The following is an 18,237-nucleotide window of genomic DNA, read 5'->3' as shown; positions in this document are numbered from 1 at the left end:
TAAGTCATATTATAAAATCACTTTCCTCCAGTAGTTATCTTACTTAATCATCAAATCTCATAAACATTACTTTATTCTTTCCACAAAAAGTCAAAGAGAGGTTTCAATTCTTTAAGAAATATATCTATCAATTTTTTTTTCCAGATAAGCATATCGATTAATCCATCTCATTACTAATTATGATAATCTTATTGTCATAACCATAGTCAAAATAAACATTTCAATTAATCCATCACATCAGAATCTGTTAGGTTCAGTAATTTCAGTAGCCATTGTTCTATTATCCCTATTAGTTCCATTTTCCATCTTCCATCTTCAGTAGTCTTGTTAAGTCCAGTAATTTCAGTATCCAATCTTCCATTATCAGTATTCCATAATAATCTTGCTGTCAAAGCCATAGTCATATAGTAAGAGTCTGATGGGAATTACCTCTATCCCAAATATTTTCTTGCCATCCATTCTGAATAGGTTGCTGAAATACTGCTGTAAAATCATATCTCTGTTCTTTTTTTCAAAATACACTGGGTCATCTCTTGAAAGTTTTTCCATTGTCACATGGCTGCAGTTAATTCCATAGATTTTCTCTATATTGGGCTCCATCACATCATTCCAGTCCAGAAGATTATCCATGCCATTGATAACTTTATCTCTAGAATCTTCATTAATTTCTTCAGAGATAACATTGAGTTCCAAACAATTGATTTTATTTCTAAAGTCCATAGACTCCAAATCTTGTTCCTGTTCCACGTTTGTTCCAATCTCCGGGATCTCCTCTCTCACAGGGACCCCTGTTCCAGTCTCCAGGGTCTCCTCTCTCACAGGGACCCCTGTTCCAGTCTCCAGGGTCTCCTCTCTCACAAGGACCCCTATGTCTTTAATCTCCTGTGTCTCCAAACAATAGATTTTGTTTCTAAAGTCCATAGACTCCAAATCTTTTTCCTGTTCCACGTTTGTTCCAATCTCCGGGGTCTCCTCTCTCACAGGGACCCCTTCCAGGGTCACCTCTCTCACAGGGACCCCTATATCTTTAATCTCCTGCTTCATTTTACTCAATTCAATTTTCAGCTCCTTACAACCCTGTCGCAGGTTTTGTTTCGTTATCTCAATCTCATCCATTATTTTCTGAAACATAGTTATTTCCAGATTCTCAGCCACTTTCTTAATTGCCATTTTAAAAGAAAAATATAGGAAAACCACTTCTTATTTCAGCAACAATTGGGTTAATACTCCAAACTTGGTGACATCACAGTATAAACAGAGCAGACAGCCTTATCTCTCCATAGTTAAGTAAACAAAATGCAGTTCCCAGGATCGAAACAATTAATGGCAGTCGTCAGAAAACAGATTCGTCAAAATAAAATAGACCAAAAAGAGAGTAGTCTCAGACAATATAATATTCTTCAAAATAAAAATCTGGAATAGAAATCCCTCTTCTGTGTATATCTTTAGAATGCAAATCCAGGACAGCTTTTTGCAACAAAAACAGAGATAAGCTATTAATTAGTGCGTAGCAGAGAGAAGTTATGGCTCCCCAGTGAGATGTCAAAAACCGATCAATCTGGCAAATCTCTTTTAAACAGCAACAATTTAAGTCAAGTAAAAGAAAAATATAGAAAGAAGGGTGCTTGCCTGTTAGTGCGTTCTCTCTTAGAAGATAAGGTGAACGTTCGCTTTATCAGATAGAGCTTGCTGTTGAAAATCCGTCCCACCTTCGTCGGCTGGACCTCGTCCCATAAATTAATGAGATCTGGTCGCCCCAACAAAAATAGGCTTAGAGGTTAATCTCTTCGTTTCTCCCTACCCGGGAGAAGTTTAATCAGTCAAAAAAAAAGAAAAAACTGACTGATATATCTGAATAAGCTTCTTTTGAGGCAGGAGCCCGTCTCAAAAGCAGGCACAGGCTAAGTCACCCTTCCCGGAAGTGCTATCTTGTCTAAATCTAGACATCCCATCATATATCAGGGTTGAATCCAACTAGGTTCTACAGTAGACATGTTAAAATTAATGGACCTCATAAAATGCAAAAGAACAAACAAAACCAAGGGGATTGTAGTCAATGTTAACCCTACTCAGAGGAGACTCAATAAAATGAATGAACATGAGTAACTTAGGTCCATCAATTTCAATGGGTATACTCTGAGTAGAATTTAGTTGGATACAACCCAAGGATACTAAATAAACACCATGTATTTATATAACATAGTTATGAAAAGTTTTAAAGACTGTACAGTGAATAATTCCATGGCCTATGCCCAATAGAATATACAGTAATAACCAAACATTCTTATGGGGCTTCACAACGCTGAAATGCAGACACGGGGTATAATATCACATGAATGTGTTTTAAAATATCCATCAGTATTCTAAAATATATCTTTCAAATGCTGACTGCACCACAGCAATGAAACACAAAGATACAGTCGCCCAAACTCTTGTTATCTTGAATGTGAAGACTGTTCACAGCAGTGTGTTTCAGAAAACATTTCAGATGTGTTTCGACTTATAAAGTCTTCTTCAGTGGCATATACTCTAGTGGGGAAAGGGCATCTCCTTCTGCATGGGCTCAAAGGGAAAATTATTTTATATAAAAGAATGTTTATAATAATAATAATAATAAAATTTTATTTGTGAGTCGCCTATCTGGCCGAATAAACGGCCAGTCTAGGCAACGTACAATATCATGATAAAATACAATATAACCAGAAATATAATAATTAAAATTAAACAGCACTAAACAACATTAAAAACTGACCTATCCCCGGAGATCCCATAGGCCTGCCTGAATAGCCAGGTCTTTAAGGCCCTGCGGAAACCTGTCAGGGAGGGGGCGTGACGGAGATTGTAAGGAAGGGAGTTCCAGAGGGTGGGGGCCACAATCGAAAATGCCCTCTCAATAACATAGTTCATGTATCATTGTGATGTGATGGTTAGGGTGATAGACTATGACCTGGGAGACCAGGGTTTGAATCTCCACTCAGCCATGAAGCTCACAGGCCAGTCAGTGTCTCTCAGCCTACTACCTCAAAGGGTTGTTGTGGGGATAAAATGGGAAGGGGAGACACATGTACACCACCTTGAGCTACTTACAGGAAAGGTGGGATATAAATGTAAGAAATAATAATATTTAAAAACTAATAAATCTCAGTAATTCAAGTTAGTCATAGCAATCAGTTTCAACGGGTCTAGTCTGAGTAGGCTATCATTAAGTACAACCCTTTGTCTTTTCTATTTGAACAATATTACTGTTTCCCCTTCTGTATAACTTATCCCTGTTGCTGGAGTCATCTAATGCTATCTGCTCAGCAGACTGACGCTATCAGTGGCTCCTGTTCTCTGCTTGTAGCACCCTGGCGCCTGAATTGTGTGGATGATGATGCCAGCTTGATGGCCTTTGATTTTGCTTCCTTCAGACCTTGGGTTCTGAGTAATCTATAAGCCCTTAGACATCTCTCTTACTGTGTCTGTGCAGTGCCTTGTAGAATGGAACCAGTCTTGATCAGAGTAGAAACTTCCATGCGCTACATTGATACAAATGAACAATTACGGCAATGTACATGCAGCTTATACAAGAACTTCAGCTACCCTTCCAGTTTCTTCTGCAGAACTCCAACAAAATGGGCTCTCAATGGAATTTGGCAAAGCCAAATGTTTAGGGTTAAAGCTTCTGACTTTTTCTCCTTTGCTCACAGCCCTTATTTGTATATAAAGTGAACTTCATTGGGTGTTTACTATGAGGCCAGTTCCACTGTGCTCCATGAGATTTTCTCCATGTAAGTTATATATAGCATGTGTGGGGCATCAGGACCTTCACGATATTTCTGTCCTACAACTCCCATCACCCCAGGCCACTGGCCATCCTGGCTGAGACTGATGAGAATTGGAACATATTCTATTAAGTCTTCCTGCAACATGCAATTAAAATGGCATAAAGGAAGGTGATGTCTCAAGACTCAAGTACCTACTTATAGATCAGTGGCTTCTTCCTTCCAGAACATACGCAGCTGAATATAAAGCATAGGAAACTGCTTTACATTGAGTTGGACCAGTGGTCTATTTAGATAGACCACTAGTCTACTAGTGGCTCTCCAGGGTTAAACGAAAGTCTTTCCCAGCCTTTCCTGGATATGCCTTTTTCATACAAAGCATCTTATGTCACTGAGCTGTAGCCACTTCCCAAGAAAATAACAAGCCTGCACACATAAATTAATACATCTAATTTATGAGTGGGAGAAGAGTTGACAATGTATTTATCTCTGAAGTCACTGGGACTTAAATATGTTTCATGTTCATTATACATGTTCATATAGTCTTCTACTGCAGGAAACCATAGCCGGAAAATGCTTGTGCCTTTGAGACTTACAAAGCCATTCTGTGCTAAACTGACATGATCTCCAGGACTGTATCTTGTTTCATTCTTCTTCAGAATACAAATGGAGAATCCTGCATAGACAGCGCCCATAAATCCCCTTTAGTGCCTCAAATCCTGGAGGTGTCATCAGTTCATCATTTGTACTGTTTGGAGAACTTCTTTGTTTGTAAATAGTGGCTATTGCTTTGAGAATTTGTATTTGCATTTTGTAATTTTGCATTTTTCTACATATCTGCACATATATATTTCATTTGGGTTCCTGTGACTTTGTCTTTTATTACTTAGATTTGCAGACCCCTCCATTGTTGTTGTTTGCTGTACATCCTCCTTAGTCAGCCCACAATGAATGCTGTTGTGGCAAAAAGGGATGGTCAGCCATGGTCTCGGCTTCTAGTTTATTGCATCACTGGAAACAAAATAAGTTTGTACTATCAACAGTATAACAGGTTGTAGTCCTCTGATACCCAGTTTATTACTTTAAAAACAATCTCTCCTTGAAAAAGTCACAATAAATTGAAAAAACGTTGATTCACATTGTTCAGTTCAAGCTGAACAAGGTCCTCTCAATGTGCACCATGAAATCCATCACATGGAGACTTCCTACCCAATCCTCTCACCTAGTAGGGAGATGCATTTCCACCTAGGGATGGGAGAGGAATGTGCCAAACTCAGATTCCAAAGTGGATTCACCTGATTTGATCTGGGTGGATCATGACCCAGATTAGATAATGAGTCCACTTCAGAATCTGCAACCCTGTGGGTTCCTTTATGAGGCAGTCTAAGGGCTGCAACCCTGCTTCATTTCCTCTATTTTTAGCAGTTCCTAAAGAAGTTAACATGTGGGGCTCTTGTTGCCACACATTATGAATGCAATACAGCAGGGGTGGGGAATTTTTGCAGTTTGGTGGGCTGGATCCTCACCTGCCCCAACCCCGGGGGTCATGTTGACAGACAGAAAATGCCATTGATCTGGCAAACTCCTGGCATCCTTATGACATCAAGTGACAACTTCACAGGGGCTTGCTGTCGCTGTCAGAGAACCCTGCTTTGACCATTTTGTTCATTTGCAGGCATGGATTGAATGCAACTCACCACTGCAAACATACATTTTCCCTCTGCAGATCAGCAAATCTGTCTGCAAACAGGAAAACTGCCCATTTTCAGATGTGGTTTGAATGCAAACCACGCCTGCAAACAGACAACTTCAAAGGAACTCACCTGATCAGCACTGATTGTGAGCCCACTTGCCAAGGAACAATCAGGAACGTATTTTAAGCTCTTGCTTGTTCCTTTGCAGCCGAATCTTTACCTACCGCACACTTGAAGTTACATATGGGGCAGGTGGGTGTGGTTTGGGCGGCAATGGCCTCATGGGTCAAAATAGATCCCCTGACAGGCCTAATTGGGGCCACAGGCTGCAGGTTTCCCACTACTGCAATACAAGACCCCCTGGGAGTGTCAGGACTTGATGAAGTTCAGTTGCTCTCGGGAGGAATTCTATGGGGAGGGGAAAGATCTGTCCCCATGAGGGCTGGTTTGAGGGAGCCCTTGGATAGATGCCCTCCTGGGACCCTCCATCCCTGCACTACTTTATCTGACATGCTCTCCTTTCTTTTACTCCATTTACCAGGTGGCTGGAAGGGAACAAATGGATCCTCCAAACAACAAAAAAGACCCATTTGTCTCTTTCTCCTGCTGTCCTCCCTCTTACCAGGTGACAAAGGTGCCAGTGGTCATGACATGTTTGAAAGACAAAGCACTCTAGGAAATGGAGACTGCAGGCATGACTAACTGGAGATTCACTCCATAGCAATGCACCCACACTATCAAAAATAAATAAAATAAAAAGAACAATAGAGGACTGATGTGGCACTCCTCTTTCGGGACCCCAGACTGTAAGGCCCCAGTCCCAAGCCCCATTGTCTGGACCTCATGGTGCCACTGGCCCTCAAAGAGGTTTTGAAGAGGGCACAGGGAGCAACAGAGGGAGGGAAAGATTTCCTGTGTGAGCGATATTCCGCTCGCACAAGCTTTCAATCCATCCCCTTGCCTTTTGAAGTCAAGCAACAAAGCACATGGCTTAATTTGTTTAGCTGGGACGATGGAATTACACGGTCTTCACAAAATATATAGGTTTAGTGCATGCAGCCAGTAGCTTTTCCAGGCCCCCTTGCTTTGAGATGAGTCTTGTCTTCACTGCTGCTATTAAGAAGAAGAAAGTTATTAAAAAGTAGGGGGGGGAGTATTACTAAAGCGTGACTTGCTAAACATGATCCACTTGGCATGCCTTGCTCTGTAATTATGTACCTTGGGATGAATGGCTTAGAAAGGTTGCTGACTAATGCTGATTGTGTAATAATAAAAGCTACATATTGAGTGTAATTATAAAAGAAAGTTAGATGGGGTAAATATTACGCATATGTCCTAAATGTTTAGCTGTGTTGACATTTTTTTTCCCAGTAAAACCAAAAACAGTTGATCTAATTCTGGTATGAGTTTAATTAATCTCTCTTTTAATAAAACTAGAACAAGGTCATCTTTCAAACTGAATCAAACTGAAAACCAAATAAATAAATAAATAAATAGCATAGCTAGGTCTCTGCTGAGGAACACTACCATCCAGGAAGATATGAAATTTCAGATGAAGCTGCAACAATCAATTCTGCATTGTAACCCAGGTTTGCTTTCCTAATCATGTCCCTAGAGGCATTCAGGTTTGGTGTTCACATAATGGCAACAAACAAACAAACTAGCTACCCTGAAGCAGTCCTGAACATGGATTCATCTGGGGGAAATGAACTTTGTGGTTATTATCATGCCTCTTGTCCCTTGACCTCCACATGCTCAAGGACCCCATGTGACCAGAACCTGTGTACATAAATCCATGCATGGATATGATCCTATACTCATGATCAATACCCCTAAATTTATCCAGAGTTATAGATTGTGCACATGAGAAACTATGCAAATAGGCCAGTCTTTGACAACCTGGGGACCCCCAGACATTTTGGACTACAGAGTTGTAATCCAAACACATTTGGAGGGCATCAGGTCGGCAAAGGCTGGCATAGGCTTTCTGCCAGGGATGGGGAAACCTGTAGTTTAACTACAGCTCCCATCATCACTGACCACTGGCCATGCTAGGTAGAGCTCATGGGAACAAGAGTCCAATGAAGTTTCCCTATCCACGCTCTGCTACACAAATGGGAGCCTTGGGCTTATTTCTAGACAAATGAATGTGTGAACAAGGCTTGTTTATCAGAACTCTTAGGAGCCTGCAACACCAGTTAGGGCCATTGCATAAGTGATCATTGGGGAGGCTGTTGCACCCCATTCCCATAGCAACCATCTCCACACAGTACATGCTGGCTTGTTACTGATTTTCTCTATGCCATTGGAAATCTCCTCCAGAAAAGGTTTCCAGAAGCTTGGAGACAGAACATCAAAAAGAAACCGTGTATAATTCAATGTCAGCTTTTGTGAGAGAAGCCACACTCAAAACTCTCTCATTGATGATACAAGACCTAGGTCCAGCTTTCATGCATTAATTATGGTCTTTCTCCAGAATGTTGGAGAGGCTGTGGTGGGGATGTTTCCACATAAAACTTCTGGACTGAGGTTTTCGAAGAAATATCTATAATTATTCGTACTCCCATTCAGATGTTACCTCAGTTGGTCCCGCTTTCGATTGTTGATGATTGTAACTCTGATATTTTATGTAAAGATCTTGTATAAGCTTCTTGTCTTTCAATTGCTCAAACAAGGACAACTTTGTATAATTTGAACATTTCCCTTTGGTATAAGAATATCTGGAACCAGGGCCAGCAACAGGCATGACTGGGCCCTTGGGCACCAGCCTGCCCTGGGCCTTCAGCGCCGTAGCCCAACACCCTCCCATAAAGACAGTGCAGGGCTAATAAGCCTGCCTGTGTGCCCCATCTACCTCTCATGTCATCTGAATGACGTGCATGCATAGTGTGCACTTTTGCCACCGACCAAGATGGCAGCAGGGACACCAGTCTCTTAGGGATGCCCCTGCCACCATCTTGGCTGATGACAGGCATATGCCCACGGCATTCACACTGATGGGAGAGATAGGTCGGGCATGCAGGCAGGCTTATTGAAGTCCATGCTGTCTTGTATTGGGGGGTGCCTGGAAACTGACTCTCCGTGATCTGTGGCAGGGTCAGGTTGCAGGACCAGATGCTGTCACAAATCATGGAACAAGAGCGCCACCCTCCCAACCTGAAGGGGGGCCCTCCAGTGGCCCTTCTGGGCTGCAGAGGCCCTTGGCAAGGGCCCAACCTGGCCACCCTCTGGCGCCAGCCCTGTCTGGAACATTATCATTTTTGGGGGAAAATACACTTCCTTGATGATCAATTCAAGGCAGAGCTAAACCGGATGCATTTCATGTGGTACAGTGGGACTTTATTCTGTGTACCTCTAAACAACAAATGCAGCAGCACCTGTCATCAGTCTTTCAAGAAATCTGGGACTCATAATTTGCTTTTGGACTGTTTGTCATGTCACTTTGTCGCTATCTATCCCTGTTTTAATTCTGCTTATTTAAGAATTCTTTAAAATGAATGGAGGGGGAAGGAAACTGTGGCTCCCCACATGTTGTTAGACTACAACTCCCATCATCCCTGACCAATGGTGGCTGGTCTATTAGGGCAAATAGGGCACTACCCCACCAACCTCAATCTTCATTCCTTCAAACCCACATGCTTTCCTACTTGCAACCAGTCCATAGAGTGGGCTCTGGCTGTCTGCATCTTTCGGCTTAGCCTCAGTGTTGTAAAACTTTGTAAAAATCAGCAGGAGAATGAGGACAAAACTAGAATTTCTTGGCTCTGCCTCACATTAACTATGCTCCACCTCAGAGCTTGGAAAAGTTACTTTTTTTGAACTGCAACTCCCATCAGCCCAATCCAGTGGCCAGGCTGGCTGGGGCTGATGGGAGTTGTAGTTCAAAAAAGTAACTTTTCCAAGCTCTGCTCCACCTACTGTTGGGTTCCTTGCTTTCAGCCCACCAGTCCCAATAGGCACCAGTCACCACTCTTCCTGACCATTGGCCATGCTGGTTGGGGCTGATTGGAGTTGGCATCTAGCAACATCTGGAGGGCCACAGAGTCTCCATCCCTGATCTACATAGTAAGCTACTGCACAAACACATCACTGCTGCATGGAACATCACGGTGGGGAGATATTTCAAATATGTCCTTCAATAGCCATTTTGTATATACCAGCTCTCACTTACATGTTGCCCTTACGAAATCTTCTGAACATGTGCTGGCAGAACATACATTTATCACAACTAAAACTGCATCCACATGAAAATGGAAATGTTACCACAACCGCCACCCACATTAGTTTCCCATAAGGATTTGATGTATTTTTACTATTTTAACTTTGCATTTTGATTTTATTTCTTTTTTGTGCACCACCGTGATATTTTTGAATGGTGATGGGTGGTTTATAAATTCTTTTTAAAAAATGTTTTGGAGAGTTTTCCCTCATGTGATCACAATGTGGACATTTTCACATGAGAACAATTTCAGAGGCATACCTCGCATGTGAGACAGATGGTAAAGTCACCATCTCAGAAACACCTCTGTGAATTGGGCCTCAGTTTCCCAAGCATGTTCCCTTGAAAATACACAAAAAATACTATTACATGGGAACGCTAACTATCTGCTGAATGAGGGAATGTCTGTGTCCAAAATTCTGGGGTGATCTGAAACATGCACATATATTCACATGAGCAAAGTCTTCCCTATTTACCCCAATGTGTAGAACATTTGTGTACAAGTGGTAGAGATACAGAGCTATTACTACCAGTCAAGTGGGGCCACATTCATACCATACGTTTATTCCACTATTATTCCACTTAAAACAGTCATGGCTTCTCCAAAATAATCCTGGGATGGTAGTTTGCGAAGGGTGCTGAGAGTTGTTAGGTGACACCTATTCTCACAGAGCTACAATTGCCAAAATGGTTTAACAGTCAACCCTCTTCCCAGAGAACTCCGGGAATTGTAGCTTCACTGTTTTGGGGGAGATGGTTCTCAGCAGTACAGATTACTGGCATCCCTTTTTTGGCCGCCTACTAAGTGCTGGCACCACGGCCAATGCCAGGCATGACTGGGCCTTTGGGCAACAGCCTGCCCAGACCTGCAGCGCCATAGCCCAACACCGTTTCCTGATACAGGTGACTCAGGGCTAATAAGCCCACCCGGATCCCCCACCTACCTCCCATGTTGTGTGAATGACATGCATGCACAGCCCACACACATGCCATAAACCAAGATTGGGAGGCATTAGCCCCTCAACGAAGCCACCACCACCATCTTGGGTGATGGTAGACATGTGCACGCACCCTAATGGGAGAGGTAGCTGGAATGTGCAGGTGGGCTTATTGAAGCCCGCACTGCCTTTATGGGGGGTGCTTGGGAGGTCCCTTTCTACAATCCACTGCAGCGTCAGATTCCAGGATCCAACCCTGCCACAGATCACGGAATGGGAGTGGCACCGTCCCATCCCAAGGAGGGCCCCTTCAGGGACCCCTCTGGGCCACAGAGGCCCTCGGCCAGGGTCCAACCTGATCACCCTTTGATGCCAGGCCTGGCTGGCACCCACAGCACTGTTATCAACGTAAGAGTATTGGCACCTCTTTTTTTTTTAACCAAAAAGTACTGTGTAACTTTATGAGGGGAACAGGAGTCTCCTAACAGCTTTCAGCACCCTTCACAAACTACACTGTCCAGGATTCTTTGGGGGAGGAGCCATGACTGTTTAAAATGGAATAATAGTGGAATAAATGTATGGTGCAAATGTGGCCTAAATAAAAAAAGCCCCCAATTTTCAGATCTCCATGTACTCATACAATTTCCCTCCATATATCAGATCCCACCCCCACACCATGTACCCATTTAATCAAATTGGAACTAACAAAACCTAATATGGATCATTTTAAAATGTGCCCCATTTTATTTGGGACATTTAAAAAAAAAAAAGATATGCAGTCATCCTCACAGCAATGATTGTATCCCACTGCAAAAATAAACACCTGGTAATCTAAGAACTGCTACACCAAGAAAAGAGAGAGAAAGTTTCCTTACATACATTTCTTGCGACGTCCACAAAAATGCTGCTTTTGAAACCTTCCGTGGTGGTAACCATGGGCTTGGACGTGATACTTGTGGGCAGTGTGATTTCTGTGATGGCCGGGGGGGAAGTGATGGGGATTGGAATCTACTTTGTACCGGTGCACTTTCTCTTCAGCAGTTCGTTTGTACAATACGTGAGGGTGGTGTCCAACGGGTGGCGTGTAGTGGTGTTCCTGTGCTAGGTGTTGAGGTAATGGAGATATAAGGAAGTCATTCTCCTGTGTCCTTATCAAACCTGACTAAAGAGAGAAATATAAAGAAAAGAGAGAAGTTAAATAAATGGGTTCGCTAGGCATGAGTTTCTCAAATGCAGCCACGAGGGATGTTAAGGGTAGAACACCAATTTGTTCCATTGACTTGGATGGAGCTTTGATCATGCTATGGTGCTCCCAGGCCTTGTTGTCAACTGCTGGGAGACAGGAACCCCAACAGGATCTGCCATTACTGTTGTGTTTATGTATCCATGTGGATGGTATACATATAGCCCTTTGCACAAACCACAAAGTCACATACAGTTAAAAAGAATACATTTTTAAAAATCCATAGAACAACACAGTTCTTATCATGCACCACACAACAACTCATTACAATTCACTAAATTGTAATTTACTGAAATCAGCAGTCACAACTAATCTATTTGTCTAATCTGGTCTTTCCTCTTCCAAATGATTGCTGAAAAAGGTGTGTCTTAATCAGCATCCTAAAATTATAAAAAGATGGGGCCAGGCACACGTAAGTAGGGAGGGAATTCCACATGTGAGGAGCCACCACTGAAAAGGTCTTCTCTTGGCCTTCCCTTCCTGCTTGCTCCCCCAACCCTGGGTTTATCAAGTAGTACCAGCTCTAAGTTATAGAGGGGCATGTGGCAAAGTGCCTCCAGCCATCTATTTATTTGCTCACTTGTTCCCCCAGCCATAGACTTATCCAGAAGAGTCTGGGAAGCCAGACACCACTGTAAATGTCTCAAAATGTCCTGGAGTGTCTGACATTGCATCAACCTAGAGAACTGTGGCAAATTAAAGTGGTAGGTGGCCTCTCCAGATGTACCTGGCTACCATTAGGAATTGAAGGATTTGTCAAGTTTGGTTCCCTCAATTTCTTATTTTTTCCAAAATTAAATTCAGTTCTCCACATTTCTGCAGAAATTGGCATTTTTAGAATAAAAAAATACTCATGAAAATTCACCAACGTTAAGAGAAAATTTCTCCTAATAAACACATTTTTGCATGCAGTTTTACTAATGTACACATTTTTGCAAGCAATTTTCCTTAATATAATGCATTTTTCTGTTATTTTCACTAAGATGTTCATTTTTATGCACACTTTCCCTTAATATATGTATTTTTGTGAACATTGCTTGGTCTGAGAACTGCATCACAAAATTCAGGTAAGTGTGAGTTTCCAAGGATAACTATGTTTCCGTTTTGGAACTGTGTTTCGGAAAGTGTGGATTTGATTGATTCATCTCTTAAATGTGAACTAAATCGCACTTCTCCCCTGTCCAAAGCTACTATCCATGGCTGGGAGAACAAATGGGCAGCCCAGAGAATGAGCAAGTATGAAAGTAAGTAGGGGGAGGCACTTTGCCAAGGGGCCTCTCTAACCCAGAGTTGGCCCTTGAAGTTAGCATTCATGCTTTGTAGCTTCACCTGATAAAACCACAGCTAAAGATCAGCTTGAGAGATAATAGTGGCACCACTTTTATGAGCAGCTTTTGCAACTAAAGACTGGGGGGGGCACACCTAGCTCGGAGCTGAGCAACTTGTGGCCTAGCCTCACTCAGTTTGGGTCACAATGCCCTCTCAGCATCTCCCAAATCTATTTTTCATCAGGCATGGAAGCCTCTTTTTTCCCAACCCATCATAGAAGGAAAGTTGGATGACAGGTGACTGTGCTAATGGGGCGGGGGGATGCAAATGGAAGGAAAATGCAGGAATGTGTGGTAAGTGGGTAGATGAAGGGATGGGGAACAAAATCAATTCATTTTCTATTTAAAGCCAATCAATCAAATTAACCCTTTCCAAAATAATGTGAGAACCAAAACAGAGCTATCCTTGGAAATTCACAATTATCTGAATTTTGCAACGCAATTCTCTGACCCAAAAATGTTTTTTTAAATGCACATATTAGGGGAAAGCATGCATAGAGATGAATATATTTGTGAAAATGACATACAAAATGCATTGTATTATGAGAAATTGCTTGCAAAAATATTAATCAAAATTATATAGGAAAATGTGTTTCTTAGGAGAAATTCACACTAAAATGCCAAAGAATTTTCATGAGGATTGTTAAGGGGGGGAAATCACAAGTTGCTGCAGAAATGTGGAGAACTGAATTTCAGAGTGGAAAAATCAGAGATAGAGAGGACTGAAATTGAAAGATCCTTCCATCCCTATTTGTATGTGAATGTGTGTGTGTGTGCCTGTGTGTGTGTGTGTGTGTGTGTATGAGAGAGAGAGGGAGGGAGGGAGGGAGGGAGGGAGGGAGGGAGGGAGGGAGGGAGGGAGGGAGGGAGGGATCGACAAAGGGGAGAGAGGGAGAGAGAAAACCCTACTTTGGCTTTGACCACACCCACCACTAGTGTGCACCCAAACCACTTTTCCCTGTGGGAATGTGGCCCTCAACTCCAAGAGGCTATCCACCCTGGCCTAGACATTGCTTAGAAGACTCCATATACAGTAGCAACTATGTTTCCTGTTCAACCAAGATCATCCTCAGAACTCAGTAATAGAAGCTGGAGATTTGCTGGAGGAGGAAGATGTGGCTGAACAGGGTCAAAACTATAAGGTTCAACCAGAGATTTAGATGTCGTAATGACAAATTTGCCATAACTTAAAGATAATCCCCAGTTCTTCAATTTGATTAGATGGGATGGAAATTCTAATTGCAACAATATCTATTTTCCACCCCGTTCCACGACTGAAGTGGGACAGCTTGAAATAACTTAGTACATACCAATATATATAAATACATACTGTAACTACTGGTAAAATGTCCATTCAAGTTTACTTAATTTTCCATGGAGATCAGCGGCATTTGAGCACGCAATTAAATATCCTGATTGCAATGAAACTTTTCTTTTGTTTTGATTATGCTCCGACTGTTTTTTAGTTCAATGGGCATAGCTCTTTGCTATGGATGTTGCTATGGAGCTGGATGCACATGGCATTAGCTGAATTTGCTGAATCGCAAGCACACACACACATTCCCAGAAGCTCCATTATTCCCAAAGTCTTTAAAAGATAGAATCTTGTTCCGTGTGCTATATTAGCATTGGGATAGATGAACGAGTGAGCTAATGGCATTTTTGTTGTTGTTAAGGGCCAAAGAATGCCTATGGGTGGGATTCCTTGGGATATTGAAGCCAATATGGATAGTAAGATATCCACATGATGTGCTAGCTCAGCTGCCCACACATACATACATTTAGTTATTTATGACAAATCAAGGACTTAAAAGTTAGAAAGAGCCAGCTATCTTCCAGTTTACAAAAGCTTCCCTATGCACCAACTAGGGATAGGCTAGAAATTTGATTCAGTTAACATTTAAATGTAAACCTATGTAATTTGCACTTTTGAAACAATGCATGAACCAAAACTCAGCCATCCATGGAAATTTGCACTTCTCTGAATTTTGCATTAGAGTTCTCCAGCCAAATAATGTGTGAAAAAATGCATATCCTAGGAGAAAGTGTGCATATAAATGCATATATTAGTGGAAATCACACATCAAAATGCATTATGTTAAGGAAAATTGCTTTGCAAAAATTTCTATATTAGGGAAAATTGCATAGAAAGTCTATATTATGAGAAATTTACACTAAAATGTTGATGAATTTTCATGAGAACTTTTTTTAAAAAAAAACTGGAAACTGATGTGGAAATGTGGAGGGCTGAATTTAAACGATGAGAAAATTAGAGAAACCAAAACTGACAGATCCGGCCATCCCTATCCAGCAACCACATGCAGCTTGACATGTGAACATCTACACATCTATTTGTAAATATTTGCTGATCCTAATAGGGCCTTAAAACCTCTTGGGTATTAAACTGCATAGGAATCACAAAGCTGGAGTCATTTTGTGAATCACAAAGAATCATACATACACACACACAAACAAGAATTAGGAATGAAAAAGCAAATAACAACCCATTCTCTTACTATTACTCTTCATATAGCCTGCTTTTTGGATGACTTTAAAGGGCGAACATTAACTTTATTGAGGTCTGTGTTACTGCAAACCTTGTAACCATGTCAGCTTCTGTAGTTTATGTTTAACTGACTCATCAAAACCAGATGTACCAAGAAGTTTGGCTACTCAAAGACTATATATATTTATAAGCAGGATACCATGTTGTTATATTTTTATACTGTCTTGCAACCTGCTTTCAACATTTCACATATACAAAGTTTTTCATACACAAATGCTTTGAGGTCAAATGGTGTGCTAGAAATATGACAGAGCAATCCTATACACCTCTGTTCAGTGCTATCTTGTACGTGCAGTGTCTACTCATTTAATTCCTATATACGTCTACTTATGGAATCCAATGGGATTTACTCTTGGGTAAATTTGCAGCTATACATATAACAATGCATATACCATTTTATGCAAAAGTTTCTTCATTTGTCATTTTTTGGAATGTATTTCCTCTTTTTTGTCTATGCATATGTGACTATCCAAAGCTACCCATGGGTAACTGGGTATAGGATTGCAGCCAAAGGACTCTGCCAGATGACCCAGTTTTTGAAGATTCTTCCTGATTTGCTTGCACAGAGCTCACGTGGAGGTGTGACTATGTCCAGTCTTTACTGAGCATTCATTCTTATTTTTTTGTAAAGAGATGATACAACAATGAACATTCACCTTGTTCTGCTTATGGGGTACTTATATATCTTCTCATGAAACATTGGTTCATTCCACACTTATATCTGTCACTTTCCTAAGTACAAAAAGGCAAGTGTTTTGCTATGTTTTTAAATAGATCTGTTGAACTGGGGTGGCAGAGTGCTTTAATCCACTTTCATTTCACAAACCTACATTTCGGATATGCACTTGAATCCCTCCCACAAGCTACCGATACTGGCCACATCAACCCCATACATTTAAAGCACTGTTACACTACTTTAACAGTCATAGCTTACGCCAAAGAATCCTAGGAAATGTGGTTTGTTAAGGGTGCAGAGAATCGTTAGGAGACCCCTGTTCCTCTCACAGAGCTACAATTCCCAAATTAGTTTAATAGTCAATCCCTCTTCCCAGGGAACTCAAAGAATTGTAGCTTTACAAGAGAAGATAGTGGTCTCCTAGCAACTCTCAGCACTCTTAACAAACTACAGCTCCCAGGATTCTTTGGAGGAAGTCATGTCTGTTAATGTGGTATAAATAGTACTTGAAATGTAAGGTGCAGATGTAGCCAGTCTGGAGGTGACCTAAATCTTTTTTCCACAAATAGATGATCCTGGTTCACTTTCCTTCTTATTACTCTGATTATATCTCATGTTGCTAGTTGAGAGTTAGTTTGGAGAACAGAGACAGCATCACAGATCAATGACAAAGAACATGCTGCCTCCATAATCTATCCACATTCAATCCCAGGCATCTCCAGTTAAAGGACTTGAAACAACACGTTTAAAAATAGAAAGAAAAAGATTTCCTCAAAGATTTCCCCGGAGAGTTGCTGCCAGTCACAAAACACAGCAGTGACCGAGATGAATCAGCAGCCTCTAACTGCTAGAAGCAAGCTTGATATGTTTATAGGAATATTACACAATTGGAGATTCTTGGCCAACAGTTTCATACCCTGCTTGTGGGCTTCCAGAAAGCATTCAGCTGACCAGTGTGTGAAATAGGATGTTGGACTTTCAGTTTCGCCCAGAAGGCTCTTTTTATGTCCTTCAATGAGTGATGATGTGATAGTTGCAGTCAGAGGTGATGTTAGCATCTGGCATCCTTGGATAGCTGCCAGGGCCCGTATGCCCCAGCAGTCTCCACTGCTGATGCCTCCCCTGCCCTTCCCCACCTTTTTTTGGGGGGGGGTGGCATTCCAATATGTAACAAATGACTTGATCTAGATACCATTTTGATGTCTCACAATGCACAAGTATGTAAGAAGAGCCGTGCTGGATCAGGACAAAGGCACAGAGCATCCTCTCACGGTGTCCAACCAGAACCCTCTGGAAAGCCTGCATGCAAGACTGAGTGCAACAGCACTGTCCCCACTTGTGATGCCCAGCAACTGGGATTCTGAGGCATACTGCCTCCAACAGTGGAGGCAAAATATAGCCATCATGACTAGTAGCCATTGATAGCCTTATCCTCCGTGAATTTGTCTAATCCTCTTTGAAAGTCATCCAGCTTGGTGTCCATCATAACCTCTTGAGGGAACGAATTCCATTGTTTAACTGTGTGCTGTATAAATAAATACTTTCTATCATCTCTCCTGAATCTTCCAAAATTCATCTTCATTGGATGGCCCCAAGTACTAGCATTATGAAAGTTCCAGTATTATGACCTAGTGTCATCCTGGGGCATTTTTTGCAAACTTAAAGGGCTGCTCAGTGCCGCTTGGAGCTTTGCCATAGCAGCCAGGTAAACCTGCCAAGAGCCAGTGACAGAAGAGGCAGCTCAGTGGAGCACACTTTGCCAGGGGCCTCCTAAACCTGCAGCCAGCTTTGCCTGCAGTTTATTATGCT

The 18,237-nt window shown here is 41.8% G+C and overlaps 1 protein-coding gene across 1 annotated transcript in view; it reads right to left on the bottom strand.

The window, feature by feature from the left end:
- The window catches only part of ADAMTS18 (ADAM metallopeptidase with thrombospondin type 1 motif 18), a 155,320-nt gene that overhangs the window by 98,212 nt on the left and 38,871 nt on the right, over positions 1-18,237 (bottom strand). Inside the window, exon 3 of the mRNA XM_061594662.1 lies at positions 11,495-11,777. Coding sequence (XP_061450646.1) covers positions 11,495-11,777 — 283 coding nt within the window. The remainder of the gene's footprint in view (positions 1-11,494; positions 11,778-18,237) is intronic.

This window comes from Rhineura floridana, chromosome 13 (genome assembly GCF_030035675.1).
Source record: "Rhineura floridana isolate rRhiFlo1 chromosome 13, rRhiFlo1.hap2, whole genome shotgun sequence".
Classification (NCBI taxonomy): domain Eukaryota; kingdom Metazoa; phylum Chordata; class Lepidosauria; order Squamata; family Rhineuridae; genus Rhineura; species Rhineura floridana.
This window is presented reverse-complemented; position numbering and strand designations above follow the sequence as displayed.